Here is a 23,852-nt window from a genome sequence, read left to right as displayed (position 1 = left end):
GCCAGCAAGGTGCTTCTAAAGATAATCCAGAAGCACTTGGGCAACATCCTTGATCAAGAATTTGCTGATGTCCAAGCTGGATTCCGCAAGGACAGAGGGACCCATGCCCACATTGCGAGAGGTAGGATTGCCAGCTCACCTGATCAAGTTGATCAAGTCACTCTACGAAGATCAAGAAGCCACAGTGCGAACCAGGTATGGGGACATGGAGTGGTTCAAGATCAAAAAGGGCAAAAGACAAGGGTGCATCCTCTCTCCTTTTCTTTTCAACCTCCATGCGGAAGTGATCATGAGGAAGTTGAAATTAGACGATTAGACAATTGGGGTGAAAGTAGGCGGAAGAGCCATCAGCAATCTGAGATATACAGACGATACAACCCTGTTGGCAGAGAATGAGAAAGACCTGAAGAAGCTGATCTTGAAGCTGAAAGAAGAAAGTGGGAAGAGGGGGCTTCAGCTGAACATCAAGAAGACCAAGATCATGACCACTGCCGTCAAGGAAGTCCACATAAAGATCAACAATGAAGAAATAGAAGTGGTCGATAACTCTGTATTCCTTGGGTCCCTCATTGATCAGAGTGGAGGCTCAATAGCAGCGATCAAGCATCGATTAGTGCTGGGGCATGCGGCCATGGTGAAAATGGGCCGAATATGGAAATGCAAAGATATCATATTCACCATCAAGCAAAAGCTGTTTACAGTCATTGTGTTCCCAATCACGACATATGGCTGTGAGACATGGACACTGACGAAAGCAAATAGAAGAAAACATGACGACTTTGAGCTGTGGTGCTGGAGAAAACTCCTACAACCCCCGTGGACTGCTAGAGATACCACTAAATGTTCTGGAACATATCAACCTAGAGGTGTCCCTGGAAGGCAAGATCACCAAACAGAAACTGACCTATTTTGGACATGTGATGAGAGCAAATTTGCTGGAAAAGGAGATGCTATTCATCAGTGGTAGAAGGAAACAGGGAAGACCAAGGACCCGTTGGCTGGATGCCATCAAGCAGGACACAGGAATGAACATCAAACAACTGAAAGAAGCCATGAAGAACAGGAATGCTGGAGGGGATTGGCTTACAGAGTATCCAAGAGTCAGCCATGACTGAATGGATAATCCTTCACTAGGGTTCCCTACCCAGAAAACACTACGTCAATGTTGACTCTTTTCTGCTTTTCTGCTCACGATGATCTCTATGCTTTTTTGCTGAATTATTTTTCATTTACTCAGTCTATTTGCTTCTGAGTCCAACTGTTGTTTCTGCATGTAGTTTACATCAATGTTTCTCCATGACTGTTGCTGTGTTCAACATTCAGTCACCATCAACTGGCTTGTTAAGTGTACCAGCGAATACACTACAGGGCAGGTGACTGGCATCTATGATAGTAGCTTTAGTGAACCAGCCTGCAGATCTTCTTCATCTACAGTGGTTTACCATGCTTATGATCATGTAGTCTGGACATGGCAATCACCCCAGGAGAGGCCCATGCTATGCATTTTAAAATAGATTATTTAAAACCTACAAACTGATTTGAGCCATTATGTCAGGACTGAATGTCACATAAGAAACTCAATGGCACTGATGAGTCAGTTTTATATATAGTGTTACATATAGATAGAGCTATTATGGTCATAAATATCACCTTTTGATCCTTTAACATCAGCAAAGAAATATATCATTAGATAATAATACAATCTGCCACAATACTGTTGCTATCCTATTTTCTGAATGACATTGTCATAGGCTCCACCTCTGTACTGTCAAAGGCTCCATCTTTGTACTGTCATAGGCTCCACCTCCTAGACTGAACCTTGTTTACCCCAAGGCTCTTTAAGAACAATACAAATACCTGCATGAGAAATACTATCTTCAACTACGAGGTTTTATTTTTTTGACAGGTGAAGTGTTGTGCTACTTCTCTAGCAAAGTTTATTTTTATAGACTGTATCCTTTGCTACTACGTTATACTGTTCTACTCTTTTAACTTTTCAAAAATGCAAATTGTTGTGTTTAACAGCAGTGTGAGCAGTAATCTTTTAACAATTATTGCAAGATCTATTAATCTCAAGGTCATGTTGGTGCAAATACTGGTGGGGATTTTCCTCTATGTGAACTGCCTCATGATCCTCAGCTTTCTAAAAAAGGAAGTGTTCAGGGACGACACTCGCTACATTTTATTTGCACAAACTCTGTTTGCAGACTCTGCTTTCATGGTGTTATCGGACTTGCTTTTCATTGGGGCCCATTACGAATATCCTATCCACTTGATTCCATGCATTATCATGTGTACAATTTTAAATGTTCTGTTTGTGTGTACTCCGCTGACTCTTGTGGCAATGTGTCTGGAGCGCTATGTTGCTATATGCATGCCTTTAAGACATGCTGACATCTCCACCAGCAGGACCAGATTCCGAGGACTCCTAATAATATGGAGTATCAGTTCCATAATTCCATTGTTCACCTTAGTAGCCTATTTGGCTGTTATCCCTTCAGGTGATCTGTTGTCCTATACAGTGTGTAGTGTGGAGTTAATGTTAAGGAAAGACTGGCAGGCACAAGCACGTGCTATATTTTTCCTGCTTCTTTTTCTCTTCATGATCATTATCATTGCCTTTACCTACATTAAGATAATGATTGCAGCCAGAGGGGCCTCATCAGAGAATAAGAAACTGACCAACAAGGGTCTCAGGACTGTGATCCTGCATGCTGTCCAGCTACTTCTGTGTTTAATGCAGTTTTTAAACCCATATGTAGAAATGGAATTTTGGAAGGTTGATGTAATGGTGTTTATAAATGTAAGATATTCTAATTTTATTGTGTTTATTATTGCACCACGCTGTCTTAGTCCATTAATTTATGGTCTCAGAGATGACAAGTTTTTTGTTGTTTTAAGACATTATGTTCTGTGTGGTTTGGACAGCCTTCTTCCTGCTATGTTTAGTAAATGGAAAATAAGACCTGCCAAACCACAACACTCTTCCTAATGTAATAACTTTCATAAACAATTCATACATAATAATGTGAATTACTAACTCAATGTTTATTTTTTTATGAATGGAGTCTGCATCATGTATTAGAACGCATGCTTAAAACATTTGTCTCAGCTATCATATTCTTCTTGAAGTATTAAATAAATGGAATGGTTTGCTATTGTTCTTGTTATTTGGTTCTAGGTTTACTGTGTGTGTTGTCAGACCTTGTATAGAGGAATTAAATAGTTGGATTGAACTCATCAAAAGTTGAAGTAAAGTTGAGTGAAGAAAATACAATGTTGCTCATGCTAAGCTGTGTTAAAAAATAATAGTGGTTGAAAGCTGCTTTTTTTCTGCCACTGAGAAGGGCATCTAATGAACTTGCTTCACACGCAGGCAATTCATCCGTTGGGGATTCAGTGTCATTTTCTGGACCCTGTCTGCTGTTAATAATGTTAATGGATGATGCATGAAATATTATGGTGGAGGACATCCATGTCTCAATAAACATATCATTATAAAGCAAGATCATCTATATACTGTCAGTCACATTTTTATTGTTTAGGCTAAGTTGTGTACTTTCCACTTCAGCCAAATTTATGACATTATTTTTCCTACCTGTGATTTACATTGTTTTTGTTTTCATTGTTTTGTTTGAATTTTCTAAAATCTTTTTTTCAGCTGTGTTATCTGTAGGCTATCGGGGTGTTTTTTGCTCCAGTTAATCATATTGTCAGCCCTCACCTCCACCAGATATAGTGACATGAACAGTGACTTGTGGCATCAATTAACTGCACAGATGTGACCATACATGTAGCACATATGCAGGAATTCATTATCTGCATCATATTTTAAATCCAGTGATATTAAGCAGAAAAATATACAAAGGACAAAATATATCAGCATATGATTGTCAAAAATACCATTTATCTGTTCCATAGACAAAACACACCTTAGACCTATCATCCTTATTTGGGCCTTGTGGGTCTTGTATTACAGGTCTTTAATTATAAATTGTTTAGGGAATGAACATTTACTATTGAGATTTCAAATACAACTACTACATAATTGAAACACTAAATTGTAATTATTTCATTTCAGATCATTTTAAACATAGCCCTGAACTCTAAACTTAATTTAAATAAAGAAAATTATGGATTGACTGATTTATATTATGAATAATTTATATCATGAACCTAGAGGTTTACATGAATATGCACAAATGTGGAGCAGAGGCTAGCAGGACTGTAGCAGGATGTTCAGGACTCGAGACAGGCACTAGTATTTTAAGCTTGTCCTGGCAGCAGAATTGATTATACCTGTGAGAAATGTAAAGTTAGTCCTCCAACACAATGTCCCAGGCATGACGAAGGAACATGATGCACACTCAGAGGTGTTGTCACTCACCTGTGAGGGAGCTGGCCAAAATTACATTGTGCTGGATGTTCTATGGCATTTCTGCTGCAGTACAGTGTCAAGCTGTGGGGCCACAGCGATAAGCTGCACCAGAGAAAGGCATCTGATTCAGGAGGCATGCTCCATTTTGATGTTCTTATTCAGATCTTGGCGAAGCACAGTTATACGATCACATTTGTTCTACTAGCTAGCAGCAGACAGGGTGCAGAAAATGACACAGAAGTCCACAATGGATGAATTTGCCTGTGTATGATGAAGCAAGTTTACTAGGTTCCCTTCTCAGTGGAGAATGGTAAAAAAAAAAAAAAAAAAAAAAGCTTTGAACTGCTTTGAAATCTCTGTTCCCTGTTGTTTCCACACAGTGGTGTCCGTGGTTATGGATCAGGGAGATGAGGAATGCCACTTTAGATTGGTCCGCAGGGAAGTGTGTCAAGCCCTTAGCTAAGTACAGTGAGCACTGTAGCAGATACCTGCTACACTCGATGAGATCATCATACTGTTCAGAATTGCAGGAAACAACAGGACCTATGAGGTCAGTGGAGCTACCTAAAACACAGACAGCTGCTGGATGAGTGAGTCTACAGCAAATGTAAGCCATTGCAGCTGCTCCTGTGTTAATCCCATAATGCCTTGCTCCAGGGCAATGGTTTTGTGTAGTGGGCATTGTTCCCTGCCTGCATTCATTTCGATGGCCATTGTCTTCTGTGGCAGTGGCCAAACAAAAGAATCTGGTGCTCAGTGAAAAGATGTTGCCAATTCTACGATCTCCAACTTCAGTTCAGTCATAGTTCATGCTTCCTTTGGATCTTAAGAACATTCAGAACAAAGACATCAGAGGGTTAAGCTATGTCCTTGTGTGTGACGCCATTCAGACAAATTTCCTTTATAAATCATCTACAAAACACCCACTAACTACACATGAAATTTATTTGACTGACTGTAAATATGGTCTCTGTCTTTGGGATCATGGTAAACAAGGGCCTATCAGAGATTGCTTTGACTGTCACAAAGAACAGCATTGCTTCATATTTCTGTCAATACAAATACTGTTACTACACTATTTTTACAGAAAGAAAATATAGGCTCTATCTTACATAGTTGACTCTAGCCTTTATACAGGGGTCGTTAATGGATGAATATCTGCATGAGTAATATGATCTTGAACTGCACTAATTTATTCATCTTCTAAACAGGGGCCCAGTGCATTATAGGGTGCACACACAGTCATCCATTCATTCACACCAGACAAATTTAGAAACACCAACTGACCTCACATACACAACATCCCAGTGTGAGAGGAAACCCACACTGGAACAACATCCACTCTCCACACAGGCCAGGAATCAAACATGGGTCCCTACTTGGATGCCAGCAGTGCTAACCACTGCATAACAATGCCACTCAGTTAGTGTGTATAGTGTTATTTGGTGTGATTTACTTCTACAAAGTATGATGTTCACTTCAAGCATTCAGCTGAATCTCTGGCAGCTCTTCATTAGTGTACTCCAGTTCAAATAAATGCCAATTCCCTTCATGGAAACATTTAAGCTACACTCATCAGACATGTTTGCTTATGTGAGGACAAGATGTCACATTTGCAGTTGATTCAGTAACTAAGGGAGCTCCTGCTGGCTGAAGGGTCAAACATTTTACATTAAATATCACAGAGTGCTAAATGTATTTATTATTTTATGTTCCAGTGCTGGATTATTCCTTTAACTATATAAAGTAGCATTTACTGTCACAAGAGAACATCATTAGATAATAATACAGATAATTTAGATAATTGTACAGATAACATAGATAATATTCTGCCACAAAACTGTTGCTATCCTATTTTTACTGAGTTATAGTGTCATAGGCTCCACCTCCGTACCTTAGACGCCGCCTTGTTTACTCCAAGGCTCTTGAAGAACAATATAAATACCTGCATGAGAAATATGATCTTCCGCTGCAACCATTTTTTATTTAATTGTATTTTTTTTTACTTTTGAACATCTGAGTGTTCAGTGTTACTTCTTTAGTGTCGTTTATATTTATATGGTGTTTCCTTTGCTCCTCTGTCTACAATTGCTTCATTTTTCAGAAATGCAGACTGTAGTGGTTAACAGCAGTGTGAGCAGTAATGCATTAATTAATTTTGCAAAATCTATGCAGGAGAACGTCATGTTGGTACAAGTTCTGGTGGCAGTTTTCTTTTATGTGAACTGCCTTATGATCCTCACCTTTCTGAAAAAGGAGGCGTTCAGGGATGACACTCGCTACATTTTATTTGCACAAACTCTGTTTGTTGACTCTGCTTTCATGGTGTTATCAGACTTGCTCTTGATGGGAAGCTTTTACAAATATCCTATCCACCAGATTCCATGCATAATCATGTGTACAATTTTAAATGTTCTGTTTGTGTGTACTCCACTGACTCTTGTGGCAATGTGTCTGGAGCGCTATGTTGCTATATGCATGCCTTTAAGACATGCTGACATCTCCACCAGCAGGACCAGATTTCGAGGACTCCTGATAATATGGAGTATCAGTTCCATAATTCCATTGTTCACTTTAGTAGCCTATTTGGCTGTTATCCCTTCAGGTGCTCTGTTGTCCTATACAGTGTGTAGTGTGGAGTTAATGTTAGGGAAAGACTGGCAGGCACAAGCACGTGCAATTAGTTTCCAGGTCCTTTTTCTCTTCATGATCATTATCATTGCCTTTACCTACATTAAGATAATGATTGCAGCCAGAGGGGCCTCATCAGAGAATAAGAAACTGACCAGCAAGGGTCTCAGGACTGTGATCCTGCATGCTGTCCAGCTACTTCTGTGTATAATGCAGTTTTTAAACCCATATGTAGAAATGGAGGCTTGGAAGGTTGATGTGATGGTGTTTGCAAATGTAAGATATTCTAATTTTATTGTGTTTATTATTGCACCACGCTGTCTTAGTCCATTAATTTATGGTCTCAGAGATGACAAGTTCTTTGTTGTTTTAAGACATTATGCTCTGTGTGGTTTGGACAGCCTTCTTCCTGCTATGTTTAGTAAAGTGAAAGTAAGACCTGGCTAACCAAAGATCTTCCAAATTACATTGTTTGCTCCCAGTATTAAGTTTTCTTTACATTCTCAGATGATTATACAGAATATTTAATTTGAGTTGTAATTATATATTCAAGTAAATGGAAGATAAACATTTTTAATTCAAAACATAAAAGTACAATGTTGCTCATCATCAATTAGATTAATTGATTGGGAAATAATGTTAATGGTTTCATGGTTTCAATAATAATTTATTGTGTTAAAAAAGAACATCCAGGAAAAAATGTAATGATTCATAAAAAAAAATGGGTTGACAAAAATTGTGAAAGCCCACAAAAAAGACAAAAGCACCTTAAGTTTAAATAATTGTAAGTTCTGAGTTATTTCTAAATATTTTCCCAGTTTAAAAGAAAACATTTAGAAATTTATCTCTAATATTTTCGTCATGGACAAAAACACAGTGTAACGGATCTGGCAAAACCAGACGCGGGCAGATATGAGAAAAGGAGGGAATATTTTAATAGTACAGAGAAAGGGGAATAATCCGAGGCACTAAAGGGGCAATCCAAGACGTAGAGAAAAATCAGTCCAAGTTCAAAAACCAAATGATCAAAAAAAGCCAGGTAAATCCAAAGGGAAACTGCGAAAGACAAAGACCAGTAATACGAATACAGGGTAAGATACACAAAAAAGACTTATCCAAAAATTGCTCTGTATGCTTAGAGAAAACTGTTGGCAATACTTTGCAAAGACTTGTGAGTCCAAAACCTTAAATACACTAAGATTAAAGAGATACAGGTGTTTTCATTATTCTGCAGAAACAGATCTGATTAAATGTCTCTGACTGGTCGTGTCGTTGACTGGGTGACGAACGGGCTGCTGGGTACTGTAGTCAGCCTCGGGATATGGTGTCATGACACACAGACGATATAAGTGATAACTGAATGAATAATTTGTTGAGTGTGTAAATAATGTAACTGTAACCTATTCAATTCACCTTTTGATAAAGTCAGATAAGTCCGAATAAAGAATCTGGTAACATAATTCTAGGTTCCTAAGTAGTAGAAATAAAATAATAGTAATTATAATATTACTAATAATAATAACCCTGGTCAAAACATTTTCATATTTTCTAATACAACCCTATACGATTTTTTGTCTTCTGTATTACAATGTTTTCAGATTATTAATGTTCAGTGCTCTCCTGTTGGAAATATGAAGTAATTTCATCGCATCTTATAGTTATCACAAAAGTGTCTCAACACAAATAGTATTAAAATGCTATGTTTATCATTTATTTATCAAAATGTTTTAAATAATTGATTGCAGATGCAATTTATCCATGAAATGTCAAAGTCAAATTTAATTATACAGCTCTTTTTACACTAGCCGTTGTCACAGAGCATCTTTACACTTGTCCAAGTCCAAGCCCCCATTGAGCAAGACCATGAGAGGAACCAAGACTAAAAAGGGGGGAGCCAAGACTAAAAAGGGGGGAGCCAAGACTAAAAAGGGGGGACTCTTCTGGCTGACAACGGACTCCACAAAAGTGACAATATAAACAATAAAGAGTAAAATGGGTAGTGAAAGAGAAAATCTTTTTTTAAAAATAAGCAATGAATGTCTATTCTGGTAATCTAGAAGTCCTAGTCTGGGTTCAATGAGTGTCCATGTGTCCAAAACCCATCTTGCATAAGAAATGTGAAGATAATCAAAAAGTATGCAGGAATGGGATTGAATTATAAAATTCTTAGGCTGATCCAATGAGCCATTTCTTAAAAGTGTGCAGATGAATGCAAGATTGCAAAGAGAAATATCTTGAGATTTTATTGTCCAGCAGTCTGTCTGTTCATTTATTTATGTATTTGTTTCTTTATTTGCATGCTTGATTCATTGTTTATCTATCTATTATTTGAAACGTCAATTTCACAATGTATAATTTATTTTGTTGTATTAAAACGCGCCACGCCCCCTATCGGGCCTGCGGGCGGGACCAAACGGGTATACTCAAATAAATTACTTGATTAAATCGATCATTCTTAAAGTACAGTACATTTATCAACATAACATTTCTTAGGACTAATACAAGTACCTGCTTACCGATTTTCAGCCGTCTACATGTATCCGCTCGCCAGAAATTCTACGCTGAAGTCATCGTGTTTTTCGGGTAAAATTTCCCCAAATATGTGCCTGCCCTTTTAAGTTACCTTTTAAAACATTCTTCCGGTATAAGATAAGTTCAGATTTTGTCATAGAACATTCAATTACCATCAATTACCATTATTGTATTGTATTTTTCTTTATTTAAACAAGCATATTTCATGTAGAATTTTTTTTGCCTGTTTTATAGGAAAAGTACAATTAGAATAGGAATTCTAATTAAAATTTCAAATATTAATCAATAAATAAAACAGGATTCCTTGATGAAATCATATTCGAATTTTATTAGGATTCCTCCTGAATTGCAGTAAGATTCTAAAAGGATTCCTATCAAGTTAGATCCAATAAGATCTTATTCTAAGCTCTTATCACAAGAGCCATCAGGCATTGAAATGCAGACAGGGTGTATCTGAGGCCAAACTGCATTACCCTGTATTATAGGAACTGGTCAGGGGCAGTGAAGGCAGAAATATCAGAAGCATGAGGGGTGAGTGGACTTGCTAGTAGACCGTCAATAACTCAGGCTTGCTCACGAAGTTAGTGGAGCTGATCCGATTGATCAGTGGCAATAAGAGGAAGTAATGATGTGGCCAAGGGCAGCATGCTCAAGGCATTAGCCATCTGCGTAGTGCGCCCCCTTGTTCTTAAGTGCAGTACAGTTAGCAATGATGTGCCAGTGCTCATGACAACAGAAACACACATTTCAATAGGGGAAACAAAGATATTCTAGTGGGAAGGAGTCGTGGTGTTTTTGAGGTTTCATTGACCTGTAACATGGACTGTAACATTTAGGACCAAGGGGAAACTACACACCTTCTGTTCATTCAAATACACAACAAAATTCTTGGGGAGGCAATTCTTCAAAAAAAATCAACTCTTTAAGATGATCAAAGGAGGCTACATTATTGCCTGTGCACCCCTTTTCAACAAAACTTTTCTCTGGCAAATTCTGTAAATGTCATTAGGGGTTTTTGCCAAACAACTAAAATTCAGCCTGTATGCCTCAGGTGCCAACTCATAAGCATGGAGGGCCATGGCTTTCACAATTTCACATGGCTTGCTATTCTAGGCTCTGTTCTAGGGTCAGGGAGGTGCACACTTCCTTCTGATGATCTGTGCCAAAACTTGTTTGCGGGAGTGCAGTGGTCTGAAGCATTGAACTTAGTGAACTACGCTGAAGAGCCTTGTTGAGGGACAGCAGTACCTTCATGAGTTGTGTTAACTGGCACCAGAGAGGGAGCTTATGGGTAAATGGTATGGGCCTCTTAGTACTCAACCTCCTTAGTGCCACCTCTCTGTCCGTCTCAATCTGAAGAGCCTGCACATGCAGGAGCTCCGCCTCACGCTCCTGCCTCTTAATCTCCAGCTCCAACTCCTTTAATTTTACAACCAGCATAGGATCTACTCCAGGCAACTGGTAAGTCCTGGGCTCAGAGTGTGGCCAGACCACAGAGCCATCTGTGGCCTCTGCCATGGACATCCCCTGAGTGGGGTTCACAGCAACACCCAGTGGATCCCCCTCTCTCAGGCAGTATCCCATCTTTAATGAGGCAAGCCTCTGGCACCATTTTAGTCTCCCTCTTAGGGGCAGTGCGAGGCAAATCAATGTCAAAAAGGTCTGCAATTGTAACGTGGAGCGTTCATGAGGTGGATGCGCATGTTGAGAACAGTGAGATTTATTAAGGGCAAATCCATAATCAGAGTCATTAGAACAGTCCAGGGTCAGTGAGCCAATATGAAGTGTATGAGAATACATAATAAGCAAAAAGAAACAAAACACATGATGACAAACGGGAAACAGGCTATACCAAAAATTCAAGTAATGATAAGAACTACCACTGAACAGTAGCAAATACAAAGAGAGGCTAGGAATAACACCGAGACTAGGATTTAACACAATAGGCTAGGATTAACACTCGCTATAACAAACAAAGCATGGATTACAATGACTAGCAAACACACAGGAAACAAGGAAGGGTTTAAATACACATACAATAAGATTTAACAAGACACAGGCACAACTCATGAATGGTGGGAAACTCAAACGAGGGGTGGAATATCAAGGAAGCTGTCACGATCGGCCACCCTCATGGTTTCCCTTGAGTTTCCCTGTCTTGTCAGTTTTCCTTTACTTCCTAGTTCTGTTCCTTGGTTTCGTTTTCTCTGCCCCTTGTCTGTTCCTCAATTCCAGTCCTTGTTTTGGTTTTCCCTGTTCATATGCTCACCTGTGTCTGGTTAGTCCTTAATTGTTTTGGTTATTTGGTTATTTAAGCCCTGTGTTTAGTTTCCAATGTTGTCATTTATTTTGGTAAGGTTGATCATGTGTAGAGTCGTTGTTAATGACGTTATCATCCTTGTTTTATTGTTTGCTTAGTTCATATGTTAATTTGCCTCAGTGTTTTCCCTATGTCTCGATTTCCTAGCCTCCCGTGTTTTGTTTCCCTCATTTATTAAAGAACCTCCTGCAATTGCATTCTGCCTCTCGCCTCATCCCTGATAAAATGTTACAGAAGCAAAGCAAAACAAAGACATGAGACAGGGTAACCATGACAACGAAGATGCTAAGGAGTGGCCAATCATGACAGCAATCAGTCAAAACTAGCCATGATACACAACATGAAATGCACCAAACACAACCCACACAACAACCACAACACAGCAACCCTACTGGGCATAGTGGGCAATTGCTCCTGAATTTCTTGGGGGGGGGGGCAGCTAAGTGGTCCTGCGGGTCCTGCGGGTGCTGCGGGTGCTGCGGGTCCTGGATCCTTGCATGCTGGATCATAGTGTGGGCATGCCAGTCAGTCCAGCAGGGTTCCCAGGGAGGAGTTAACTTTGTATGTGTATGTTTTTTGCACAGGCATAAGACATGGTTGTCGCCATTGATGAAGGGAGGTCATGGCAATGTAGACCTCTGGCGCGGGGGACCAGTGTAGGTTTGGGGAGAAGCAAGTAAACCAAAGAGATGACCAAAGAGTGCCATCTGCATATCTGTGATAGGACAGCCCAAAATCCAGCAAGAAAGTATGTATATGTTAAATAAGAGCAACCCAAGAATCAAACTCCGGCAGACACCACAGGCACACTTTCAGAAAGAGTATAATTTTTAAAGAGAAGCCTCACCACTGCAGTTTTTAGTGAGTTAGGAAAAACACCTGATAAGAGTGAGGAGTTTTCTACCTGAATTATATTGGTTGCTATTGAGTGAAAAACATTCTTTAAGAAGCTAGTTGGTAAGGCGTTGAGGCCGCAAGAAGATGATTTGAGGGAACTCACTGTATTATTGAAATGTTATTGTTCATAGCACTAAACTGGGTAATTTTCTCCTTTGGGTCAAATATGCTCAGACCTCTCTGACATCCTCTTCAGGTATAAGACCTGGCACACAAAAGCAGACTAAAAGAGAAGTTGGCAACTATCTGCTATGTACAATGTGTAACACTACAAAGCCATTTCCAGGACAGCTTTCACTTGTTGGAATAAGCATTTAGAAATGTTTATGTTTGTTTAAGTCAGTTGCCATGAAGGGCATATGTAGGTGTCATGTAGCCTTTCAAACAATGCCATACAGCGAGGTGTTGCCCAATATTCTATTATTCAGTAACTTGAAAAAGCAGGCTATGCCCTAAACACTTCTATATCTTATACTGTTTCAAATTTGAACATTTACATTTTTAACAACATTAATTGTCAGTGTTACAAACATGCTGTGTAAGTGGAGTACTGTCAGTCTCCAAACTATTTTTATAAGTACCATGGAGTTCTATTGGCTCCACCTCTTCAACACAGCACCTTGATAACAGTATAAATGCGTTAGACAAATAACCAGTACCATTGCACTTTGTGTTCACTGTTGTTTTTCTCTTTCCTTTCTGTATACATCCAGTTTTCCAATGGGACCTATATCCATGTTTGAGTGCTGTCTTCAGAGACATTGATCTGTCAGGTGTATCATTTTCTCTTATATTGTCTTTGAATTCCATTTTTTGCAGAAATGCAGGGCTCAGGTGATAACAGCAGCTTAAGCAATAACCTGCTCTATGATTTCTCACGAGTATTTATGAAGATTACAGTGCAGATTCTGGTGGGAATTTTCCTCTATGTGAACTGTTTGATGATTTACACCTTTCTGAGGAAGGAGACATTCAGGGAAGAGACTCGCTACATTTTATTTGCACAAACATTATTTACAGACTCTGCTCTCATGGTGTTGAGTGATACACTGTCAATTATGAATAATTTATTTTACCCTATCCACATAATTCCTTGTGCAATTTTGTGTACAGTAACAACTAATCTCACAATCTGTACTCCGCTGACTCTTGTGGCAATGTGTCTGGAGCGCTATGTTGCTATATGCATGCCTTTAAGACATGCTGACATCTCCACCAGCAGGACCAGATTCCGAGGACTCCTGATAATATGGAGTATCAGTTCCATAATTCCATTGTTCACCTTAGTAGCCTATTTGGCTGTTATCCCTTCAGGTGCCCTGTTGTCTTATACAGTGTGTAGTGTGGAGCTAATGTTAGGGAAAGACTGGCAGGCACAAGCACGTTCTAGCATGTTCCAGGTCCTTTTTCTCTTCATGATCATTATCATTGCCTTTACCTACATTAAGATAATGATTGCAGCCAGAGGGGCCTCATCAGAGAATAAGAAACTGACCAGCAGGAGTCTTAGGACTGTGGCCCTGCATGCCTTTCAGCTGTTTCTATGTATAATGCAGTTTTTAAACCCTTATTTAGAAATGGTAGTTTTGAAAATAGACATGTTGGCATATGCTATTTTAAGATATGCCAACTTTATTATCTTCATAATAGCACCACGTTGTCTAAGTCCATTGATTTACGGACTCCGAGATGAAATGTTTTTCCATGCTTTAAAACATCATGCTCTATGTGGTCTTGATATACTTTTTTCAACATTGTTCAGTGTTGATCAGTGGAAAAAAAGACCCAACCAAATTCAAAACATTTAAAAGTACTGCAGCTTTCATTACACAATGGGAACCATTACATCAGTGTTTATAGGCATGATTTTTATTTTTCCCATCATGTTTGACAGTGTCTAAATTATAAAAATTCTAAATTCCATATCTATGTCACTTTCTCCACGGGGAATATTATTCTCTGGTTATTGACTAAGATATGAAACCAAGTTTTATTAAATTAGCATTTTATGCTTGTCTGTTTTTATTTTGTGTGTAATTTATAGAGAAGTCCCTGTAACATAATTTTCCTGATTTAAATACGATAGTTGTTGGAGTGCAGATGAATTTATAGATTATTTCTGAACAACCACTGTAATTTTGTATGAAATTTTCAGAATACTATTTTATGATACCCCTTACCTGTTTCAAGCCCATGTGGCTAATCCCACATCAAACACGTCGTTACCAAAAGGTATTTCATCTGCTGGTCTTGCTGTAATGTATTTGGGAGATTCAGATTCTCCCCAGTTGACATATAAGTTTTGAACTAATGACTTATAAGTGATTCCAGCATTATCTGTTACCTCTTTAGTGCTCGTGTAACAATGCGAAATGTCTATATATCTGACAAGAAAGTAGCGACATCTTGTTTTACTTAATTATACCTTCACAAAGCCACACAGACATGTATGACACCTCTCACCTTACAACACATTTGTGTGTAATGTCCTGCTCTCGGTGTGCATGAGCGGAATATGCAGGCTATCTAGATGTTGAAAAGAAATGATGACCCTCTGCTTTTCAACGTTTTGTAATTTAGAAACTGTTCTCCAAAGCTGCGACTCATCAGATAGTAAGTCCTTCTGCAAAGTGGACACAGTGTTGGCACAGGTAGAGTGGGGGTGTTGCTAAGCAACCTGCATCCTATCAGTGACATGGGGATACCTTTGGAGATGTTTATACCTACAAAGAACTGGTTCAGGCAGTGAGCCTAGGCCCCAGTAAAAAAAACAATGGGCTCATTCTTTGCTCCCCTGCTGGCCTCATGGTGTCTTTGTTAAATGATAAAGCCTGAGTGGTGTTCTGGCGGATGGCTGCGCGTGGAGCACAACCGGCCAGCCGCAGCACGGAGACGAAGTGGGGAGCTGGAGTGGCTGGAATCAGGCTGACTTCAGTCCACACAGGCAGGAAAGACACGGTGAGGCTTCTCAGGCACAACACCCAGCACTCCCACGCGTGCCTCGTAGCGCCAGCCTTTCTGTTAACACGAGTGACGAAGTTCGCATGCTGAGCTGGTTAAAAGGATGTGCAGGATTACATCTTAAAACTGTGGCACTATACTATAATGGCAGTAATTCTGTGATTAGTGTATCTGACACTTCAGTGCAGACCTGTCCATCTTGAGGATCACCTGTAATTCAGCGATGTAAGAAAAATGTTTTTCTTATATAAAAGGGTAAAAAGTTAAGTATCCAAGTTCTTTGTATTTTTTTTAAATCCAGATTAAATAAAAGTACTCATTTAGTGTAGCTCATATGTACTTTACTGGATCTTATTTTATTGTAGTTTAATTTAGATTATTTGATTTTATATAGTTTAGTTTATATTTTATTTAAACTGTTGGATGTTATTTTATTACTTTATCATTTAAACTGTTTAATGTATTCTGTGTAAAGCATTTTGAGATTTTGAACTAAAAATGAAAAATAAAAATTATTATCCTTATTATGGTTTCAGCAACCTTGTGTGAGACATTGTCCAGGACATAAGGTTGCATTTACTAACATTATTAACATTTTAGTTGCCTGCAATTATTATTTACTTTTATCATAACTTTGGAAGCACTTTTAGTACGTCACTAAAATTTTCATTAATAATATTTTTGTTAATAATAGTCTAATGTTGAGTACACAGATGCACATGTCAGATTTCTTCTTCTTCTTTAGTACTGTAGTATTGTAGTAATGTAGATTTAGTACTGTAGAGAACCTCAAATCTCAACAATTTCTTACAAATTCCTGTAAAACAAATTGCTCATTTTTGGCTATTTTTTCTAACAAAATAACAAGTTTGAATTCTAATATTTTTAATGTCAAAAGCAAATGTCACATGACAGCAGAGCAGGACTTTCATTGGACTCTGATGAGTGAGTGAGCAAGACTTGGAGAATCACAGGTGGATTACTGAGCAAAACAACATGGAGTCCAGGGGCCTTGACAGCAGACATGGCACAGAAATGATTACCCTGTGTAACACCTGTCTAGTCTGGGCTCTCAACACTCCTGAGCCATTTCAGCTGATCAATGGAGTCATTGTCTGCACTACAGGGAGTGAGTGGGGGAGCAGAGCCCAGGAGCGCTATGGCAATCAGGCCCTCTCTCCAGGCCGAGAGGATGAGAGGAGATGTGCGTGCAGGGGGCCAGGGGGTCCAGGGGGGCCTTGGCGCTTGGCTCAGAGTGCTACACTCCTCCCGCCCAGGTACATGCCCTGCACTGCACGTGCCGAACACACCCGTGCAAGCTGATGCCCTTCCGAAAGTGTCATTACCGACTGAACCTTTTACGGTGGGATGTTTGCGTCTTTCCATTCTCTTCTTGAATTTGACCAGTGCTTCATTTCATGTCTACAGAAGTGGCCACTCAAAGAGTGATTAGAGCATTGGCAGCTCTGTGTGCTCTTTGGCTTCTTGGAGGCGTTGTTGTTGGTGTGTGGTACATTGGTAAGACCATCCACATTCACAGACAGTTCAAAATTCATATATATATATATATATATATATATATATATATATATATATATATATATATATATATTCCCCTTTATCTCTCTTTTTAGTCAAACTGTTTTTAAAGCCTACCTCAACTCAGAGTCCTACAGGGCTGGAGGACACCAAAGACACCCCCTTTTGCAACGTGTCAGAGGACACGGCTGCGACTGACCCCAGGAAAGGTCTGTGACCACGGCTCACTGTACTGCCCTCCCAGCCTGTCTCTGAAATAATATAGGGTCAGCTGGTAAACACAACAGCATGGACAATCCGCTAGCACTGGCTACACTGAATGACAGACGACACACGACAGGAGAGGGACCAATAACATGTCAAGCAATTAGTGAGATAAACCATATGGCAGAACATAAATAAACGCTGTTAGATAATATATACTAGGAGTTGCAGTTTTGAAAATGACAAATAATAGCACCTAATGAGCTGATGAACACTGAGATATTTTCATATTTCACCCTTTCATTCTCTCTCCATCTCTCTCTCGTTCTCTCTCTCCCACTCTCTCTTAACTGGGATTGGTACATTGCAATGGACCATAGGTAAGTGAGAAAAATACATTTGATCAGAAGCACTGTGGATTATTTTCACTGTTATAGACGGCGTTTAACATGATGCTCCCTCTACTCTCAGCTTTCATCATGAACTTTGCAAAGTTGTCCAAACACCCCCCCCTGAACCAAATCTGTGTGAGGATGGTGTTTGACTGAAAGAGACTCAGTGTTTTACAGGATCAGCGGCGAGAACTCTTTGCTAGAGATCCGGTTGGAGAAGCTGCAGGCCTGGATGCCTGTGTGCTATGAGCGCTGGAACACCTCGCTAGGAATGCTGGTGTGTCGTCAGCTGGGCTATATGAGGTGAGAAAGGCTGACAGTTCCATCACACTCCATCAAACCTGAGCGCACACGCACACACACACACACACACACACACACACACACACACGCGCACACGCACACACACACACACACACACACACACACACACACACACACACACACGTCCAGCTCTCGACACTTTTGACTCGGAGAACAGCTGTGACTCCCTTCAAAGGTTGACTTTGCCTCCAGTGCCGCCATGCCCTGCAGTCATGCTCAGTGCAGAGTGAAGTGGGTCGTGTGTTGCATGCACACGTTTTGAAAGTCCTGTGATGGGTGTGTTGTTCACTGTTGCGAATCTAACCTTTGTTTGATCTAAGTCACCTGTGCTTCTAGATTAACCGACCACAAAGGGGTGAATTTGACTGACGTTGGCCCAAACTACACAGATGGATTTGTTCAAATTACCTCAGAGCACCAAAACAGTCTAGATAGTTTATGGCAGTTCAGGTACTTTCTTTTGCATATATGTTATATAACATACAAATAATGGATTACAGAACTACAGCCGACATGCCTTCTTTCATTCGATTCCCTTCTAGGGGCAGTTGCAGCACAGGAAGGGTGATAGCTTTGAAATGTTTTGGTGAGACTTGAATTAGGTTTCCTACAGACAAATGTAAATGTAATACTAAACACTGAACTTTTCAGTCTAATAAAACAATAAAGGGTCATTTTCCCTTGTGTAGAGTGTGGTACCAGGGCAAAGCTGTCAAGAATAATTGGGGGTGTTGAGGCTGCACCGGGCAGCTGGCCCTGGCAAGTGAGCCTGTACTACAACAACCGCCATACCTGTGGAGGAGCCATCATCACCAGCCAGTGGGTCCTCACAGCTGCACACTGTGTCCACGAGTAAGTTTATCTACACGCACATCCATCGTTGACCAAAGCCGGGCTGCACTTGTGTGTACTGGCAGTGGTGGCTCGGTGAATAAGGTTCTCGACTGGTAATCAGAAGGTGGCCAGTTCAAGGCCCCCCCCATCGTTTCGTTGCCACTGTTGGGCCCCTGAGCGAGACCCTTAACCCCCAGTTGCTCAAGTTCTGTTCAGTCCTAATTGTACTTTGCTTTGGATAAAAGCGTCAGCTAAATCTACACGCACATCCATCGTTGACCAAAGCCGGGCTGCACTTGTGTGTACTGGCAGTGGTGGCTCGGTGAATAAGGTTCTCGACTGGTAATCAGAAGGTGGCCAGTTCAAGGCCCCCCCCATCGTTTCGTTGCCACTGTTGGGCCCCTGAGCGAGACCCTTAACCCCCAGTTGCTCAAGTTCTGTTCAGTCCTAATTGTACTTTGCTTTGGATAAAAGCGTCAGCTAAATACTGTAAATGTACTTGGGCAAAGTGACCCTGGCACGGCTTCTCATTTAAGTTACAGGCTACCTCAGGCGTCCAGCTGGGCCGTCTATGCTGGGACTGTAACACACAATCCGGCTAAAGTGGCCAAGCAGTCTGTTTACGCTGTGGAGAAAATCATCTACAATAAGAACTACAGCCACAGGAGTCATGACAGTGATATCGCGCTGATGAAGTTGAGGACTCCGTTCAATTTTTCAGGTGATGGATGCACTCACGTGAGTGTCCCCCATCCAGCCCTTTCTACTTTATGTCCACAGGCCTGTTAAAAACATAGTGTGGACCTTTTAGTCTCCTTAACTGTTTAATCTAAAGAATTGTAATGACCTTCTAATCCCTCTCCAGACACCATCAGGCCTGTATGTCTACCACAGTATGACCACGAGTTTCCTGGAGGAACAGAGTGCTGGATTTCTGGCTGGGGATACACCCATCCTGACAACAGTAAGGAAAGTATATATGCTAAATTCCATAAATATAAATGTAAAATATATGCATATGCATTATATGTAAATACAGAAATCTTTACTATACAAATTTAATGCACAACTATGTGCTTTAATGAGCACGTGTGTGCTAAGCAGTTATGCAGCACAAGGGGCTGATGCATCAGCGTGCTAATGTCTGTTTATTTTTCCTTGCATAGTTCATATTCCTGACACTCTAAAAGAGGCTCCAGTGCCCTTGATAAGCACAAAGAAATGCAACAGCTCCTGTATGTACAATGGAGAGGTGACCCCTCGCATGCTCTGCGCTGGATATGCAGAGGGAAAAGTGGATGCCTGTCAGGTGAACGTCCACACCACAGAAGCCTTCAGTTAACATCTTTAAAGGCACTCTCCAAAATGTCCTCCTGTTGAAGAGCAAAAATAAAGGTGGTGAAAATATTTTCCCATGCACAGGGCGACAGTGGAGGGCCTCTGGTTTGTCAGGACGATAACGTATGGAGGCTGGTTGGAATTGTTAGTTGGGGGACAGGCTGTGCTGAGCCCAACCACCCAGGCGTATACACCAAGGTAGCTGAGTTTTTAGGGTGGATCTTTGACACGGTAGAGGTAAGTTACAGTAATAATTTACACCAAACAGGTCACACGATTGATCAACTCTCCAGGCAGCTTCGCTGTCGATTCTTTCTTGTGTTCTGAAGCTAATATAAATGTGATATTTCTTCACTCCATGCAGACCTACTAAGAGTGAAATCCTACATACTACGGGCCTGGATTTCCCCATGTACTGGATATTGCAGACATTTTTCAGTTTTTGGGGGGTTTTTTGTAAAGACTCTACTTCTAAAGATAAATATTCTGTTTAAAGTCCGTGTTTGTGTAACTTATTTTTTCTTTGATCATCAAATATTCACCAAATATTAGCAAGCTTTACAACTTTTGTATTTGCCTCTGTGAGTCTTCAAACTCCACCACTCAGCCACATCGCCATGATCACACTACACCTCTCAGTCCTTCCTGCCTTCCTGACTTACAATCACTGCCCAGATGATAAACAAAGTGCATGCCGACACACGATTTTATAAATACATCTACAACCTAATTTCTCAATCAAACGGCTTTCATGATCAGGATTTAGTCCTATGGCGTCTCTGAACAACTACCGCCATCTAGTGGACCGCACTAGACATTGCATTAATTTGTAAGCCTCGTTTCTATGACAACATGCGATACTTTGGAAAAGACTTGCCACTTGCAGCTAACGCTAGCCAGCTAGGTTAGGTAACATTAATTTGTGTAATAGTCTACCTCGTTTAAATAAAAGATATTTCGAAAACATCACTAAATAGTAATACCTAGTTAAGTGATGCCTACATAAGCGAGGCTATTGCCAGTGAGTTGTGGGCAGAGCTAGTTAACCATAAAGTAACCTAACCTTAAACTTAGCTAGCCAGCTAACATCTACTTACTTTTCTGGCAACACAACAACACAACATTTGGATCATGGAAATTCCAAGATGCCAGAAAGCTGCTCTAGAGCAGGTCGACCGGTTTTGGTCCCTGTTGGATGACATGTCGCAGAACGACCCTGGAGCGTACGAGACTTTCCTCAAGCGCCAGCTGCGAGATGGAGCCCAGTATTTCTCTCCACCGCAGCCGCGTACCTGCCTCCGCACTTCTACACAGGTGTAGTGTGGTGTAAACGTTTCCAAACTGTCTCAAATGTTTCCTAACATTTTGGCGGCGTTGGCGGAAACAACGACGTGTCTCGTTTCTTTAATGAGAACTTTCGAAATTTTGTTTTATTCTACGCAAAAGCCAGAAGAGATACTGTACGTCAACGTGTGCGGGTGGGGACGTGTGCCTGCACCCGCCTCTCCCACTCAGCCTGTTCCAGTATGTGGCGGACGCGTAGAGTCCGTTCCTGGAGAGAAAGGTACATTTGCTTCTTCATCTCGCAAAGAAGTCTGGAACCATCCCTGGACGTATGCCCAAGCATTTCAGTAATGCAGCATTAGCAAGCGACGCCTTACTGCCGCCTTATTCTGTTCTACAACTTTTCTGTTTGTTTTGCAGAAAAGTATTCAATAGTGGATGTGGCCTTCAACCCTGAGGTTCTTCAGATGGCAGAGGCAAGCGTGCAGGAAAAGGATCAGATACACCTGCTGGCTCTGCACTTCATCCAGCAGCAGAACAAACTGAACCTGTCCCCGCATTTCACTGTCACCAAAGCCAAACTCAAGGGCAGTTTGCAGGATATGAAACGTCGGCTTATGTCTTCGCACCAGTCCAAGTGTAGCACAGCTAACATGCAAACCGAGCCCGGTAAGAGAGAAACAGCTTACTGGGCACTGTATGCGGTTTAAATGTTACCGCCGTGGGATACCGGGCCGGAGATTTTAACAAATAGTTTTGAAAACTGCGACTTTTCCAGTTGATTGTAGTTGAAAGCTGCTAAGTTAGACGCTCCAGTGTGATATCGAAACCTGCTGCCTCTTTTCCACAGCACCCTCCCTTCTTCAGCAGATCTGCTCGCTGCGGACAGAGGAGAGTGCAGAGGGCTGCGTCACTAGGCTGAGCGGGGGGCAGGGGCAAGGCCCTGCTAGGGCGGGCCTGGTGACGGTGATGTCCAGCACCGAGGCAGCCCGGTGCCCGCAGCCCAGGCACCAGCTCACAGTGTGCCCAGAGACCTCCACGCGGACCCTGCGACTGCGCGTGGACCTGCCCGGAGTACACGCCGTCTCCCAGTGCCAGCTCAGCATCACCCAGGTCACCGCAGCTCATGCAGAAAAAAAGCTCAGTTTAAAATAAGCGTCTGCGCGAGCTGTTGCCGGCGCTCATTAAACTGTCCCAGTAGTCAAAGCACTTTACTAATAGGAGATTTTCATTATCAGGTTCCCCATCAGTGTCATGTGTCTTCTATCATAGGATATTAGTGTTTAGCATTAAATATTGATGGTTAAAAAGAATTCCGGGTATCCGTATTCCAGACTATCTCTATCTCATGTGATTGAATTATGAATAGCCTCATTCAGGTGTGTTCTAGCTTGGCTGACAGAGCGGCTGGGTCATATTCATGGCCTTGGCTGAAATACCTACTTACTTGTTTCAGGCACTTAACCTTATATTTTAATAGATGTTTATTTTAGTAAGATATTTCAGCGGCAACAAAAGTTAAACGTATTTTGTCCCAGAGATTACAACGAATCTGTTTTTATAATCTTTCTATTAGACATTTTTAAAGTAACAAAGTAAAGTATTAAACAAGTAATAAAATAAGTATCATATTACTTATTTAAAATAAGGCTGTTATAACACTTAAAATATGTACAAACCTACCTCCAAATTGTAGTATATGACCTCATGAACGTCCCCCTTCAGTGTCTAGCACTAGTCTGCTAACATAGAGGGGCTCCACTTTCCTTGGTACCACTTTTCCATAGTATACATAATGAGATATATGTGTATACTGGAACAAAAAACTGGGTGAAATTCTGAAGACATTTGGATTCAGTGTGAAAATCAGTTTTGTTGTTTTGTTTGTTTGTTTGCATGTTAACCAGTCTGGACCTAATGTGAGGTGTTTATATGCATTTAGGTGGATGTTCTGCTGGAGGTGGAGGATATGTATTATCTCCACCTTTGGTTCCCAGAGGCAGTTAACGAGAACACCTGCTGTGCAACGTACAACAAGAAGAAACACACGCTGACAGTTACAGTGTGTGTACTGTAAACTCAAGAAGAAGGTTCCCAACAAACCCCATTCAAATTCCTGCTAACTCCTCTTCAGCAACCTGTGTGCGTGGCAACGTATGCCATGAAGTTTCACTTCAGCTAGGGATGTACACCATGTTGAAACCCCCAGTGACATTAC

The 23,852-nt window shown here is 40.8% G+C and overlaps 5 protein-coding genes across 5 annotated transcripts; all 5 read left to right on the top strand.

Annotated features, from left to right (window-relative positions):
- Positions 1-2,002: 2,002 nt before the first annotated feature.
- LOC113579616 (odorant receptor 131-2-like) lies at positions 2,003-2,992 on the top strand. The gene has a single exon (XM_035533968.1). The coding sequence runs from the start codon at positions 2,003-2,005 to the stop codon at positions 2,990-2,992; it is 990 nt and encodes a 329-aa protein (XP_035389861.1).
- A 3,492-nt stretch (positions 2,993-6,484) lies between these two features.
- LOC113579615 (odorant receptor 131-2-like) lies at positions 6,485-7,456 on the top strand. Its single transcript, XM_027013684.2, has one exon. The coding sequence runs from the start codon at positions 6,485-6,487 to the stop codon at positions 7,454-7,456; it is 972 nt and encodes a 323-aa protein (XP_026869485.2).
- A 6,123-nt stretch (positions 7,457-13,579) lies between these two features.
- Positions 13,580-14,816, top strand: LOC113579614 (odorant receptor 131-2-like). The gene is made up of 2 exons (XM_027013683.2): positions 13,580-14,489; positions 14,803-14,816. Exons 1-2 carry the CDS (start codon positions 13,580-13,582, stop codon positions 14,814-14,816), a joined length of 924 nt encoding a protein of 307 aa, XP_026869484.2.
- Positions 14,817-16,821: 2,005 nt separating this feature from the next.
- On the top strand, positions 16,822-20,723 carry tmprss5 (transmembrane serine protease 5). The gene is made up of 12 exons (XM_035533967.1): positions 16,822-16,996; positions 17,127-17,237; positions 17,354-17,467; positions 18,022-18,157; positions 18,515-18,628; positions 18,721-18,764; positions 18,868-19,030; positions 19,549-19,733; positions 19,878-19,976; positions 20,179-20,321; positions 20,435-20,587; positions 20,715-20,723. The coding sequence occupies exons 1-12, from the start codon at positions 16,822-16,824 to the stop codon at positions 20,721-20,723; spliced, it is 1,446 nt and encodes a 481-aa protein (XP_035389860.1).
- A 506-nt stretch (positions 20,724-21,229) lies between these two features.
- pih1d2 (PIH1 domain containing 2) lies at positions 21,230-23,824 on the top strand. Its single transcript, XM_035534476.1, has 5 exons — positions 21,230-21,664; positions 21,797-21,914; positions 22,055-22,303; positions 22,485-22,747; positions 23,577-23,824. Exons 1-5 carry the CDS (start codon positions 21,482-21,484, stop codon positions 23,709-23,711), a joined length of 948 nt encoding a protein of 315 aa, XP_035390369.1. The 5' UTR covers positions 21,230-21,481; the 3' UTR covers positions 23,712-23,824.
- The last annotated feature ends 28 nt before the right edge of the window (positions 23,825-23,852 follow it).

This window comes from Electrophorus electricus, chromosome 15, assembly GCF_013358815.1.
Source record: "Electrophorus electricus isolate fEleEle1 chromosome 15, fEleEle1.pri, whole genome shotgun sequence".
NCBI classification, from domain to species: Eukaryota; Metazoa; Chordata; class Actinopteri; order Gymnotiformes; family Gymnotidae; genus Electrophorus; species Electrophorus electricus.
The sequence above is the reverse complement of the archived record's forward strand: the minus strand, read 5'-3'. Positions and strand labels throughout refer to the sequence as shown.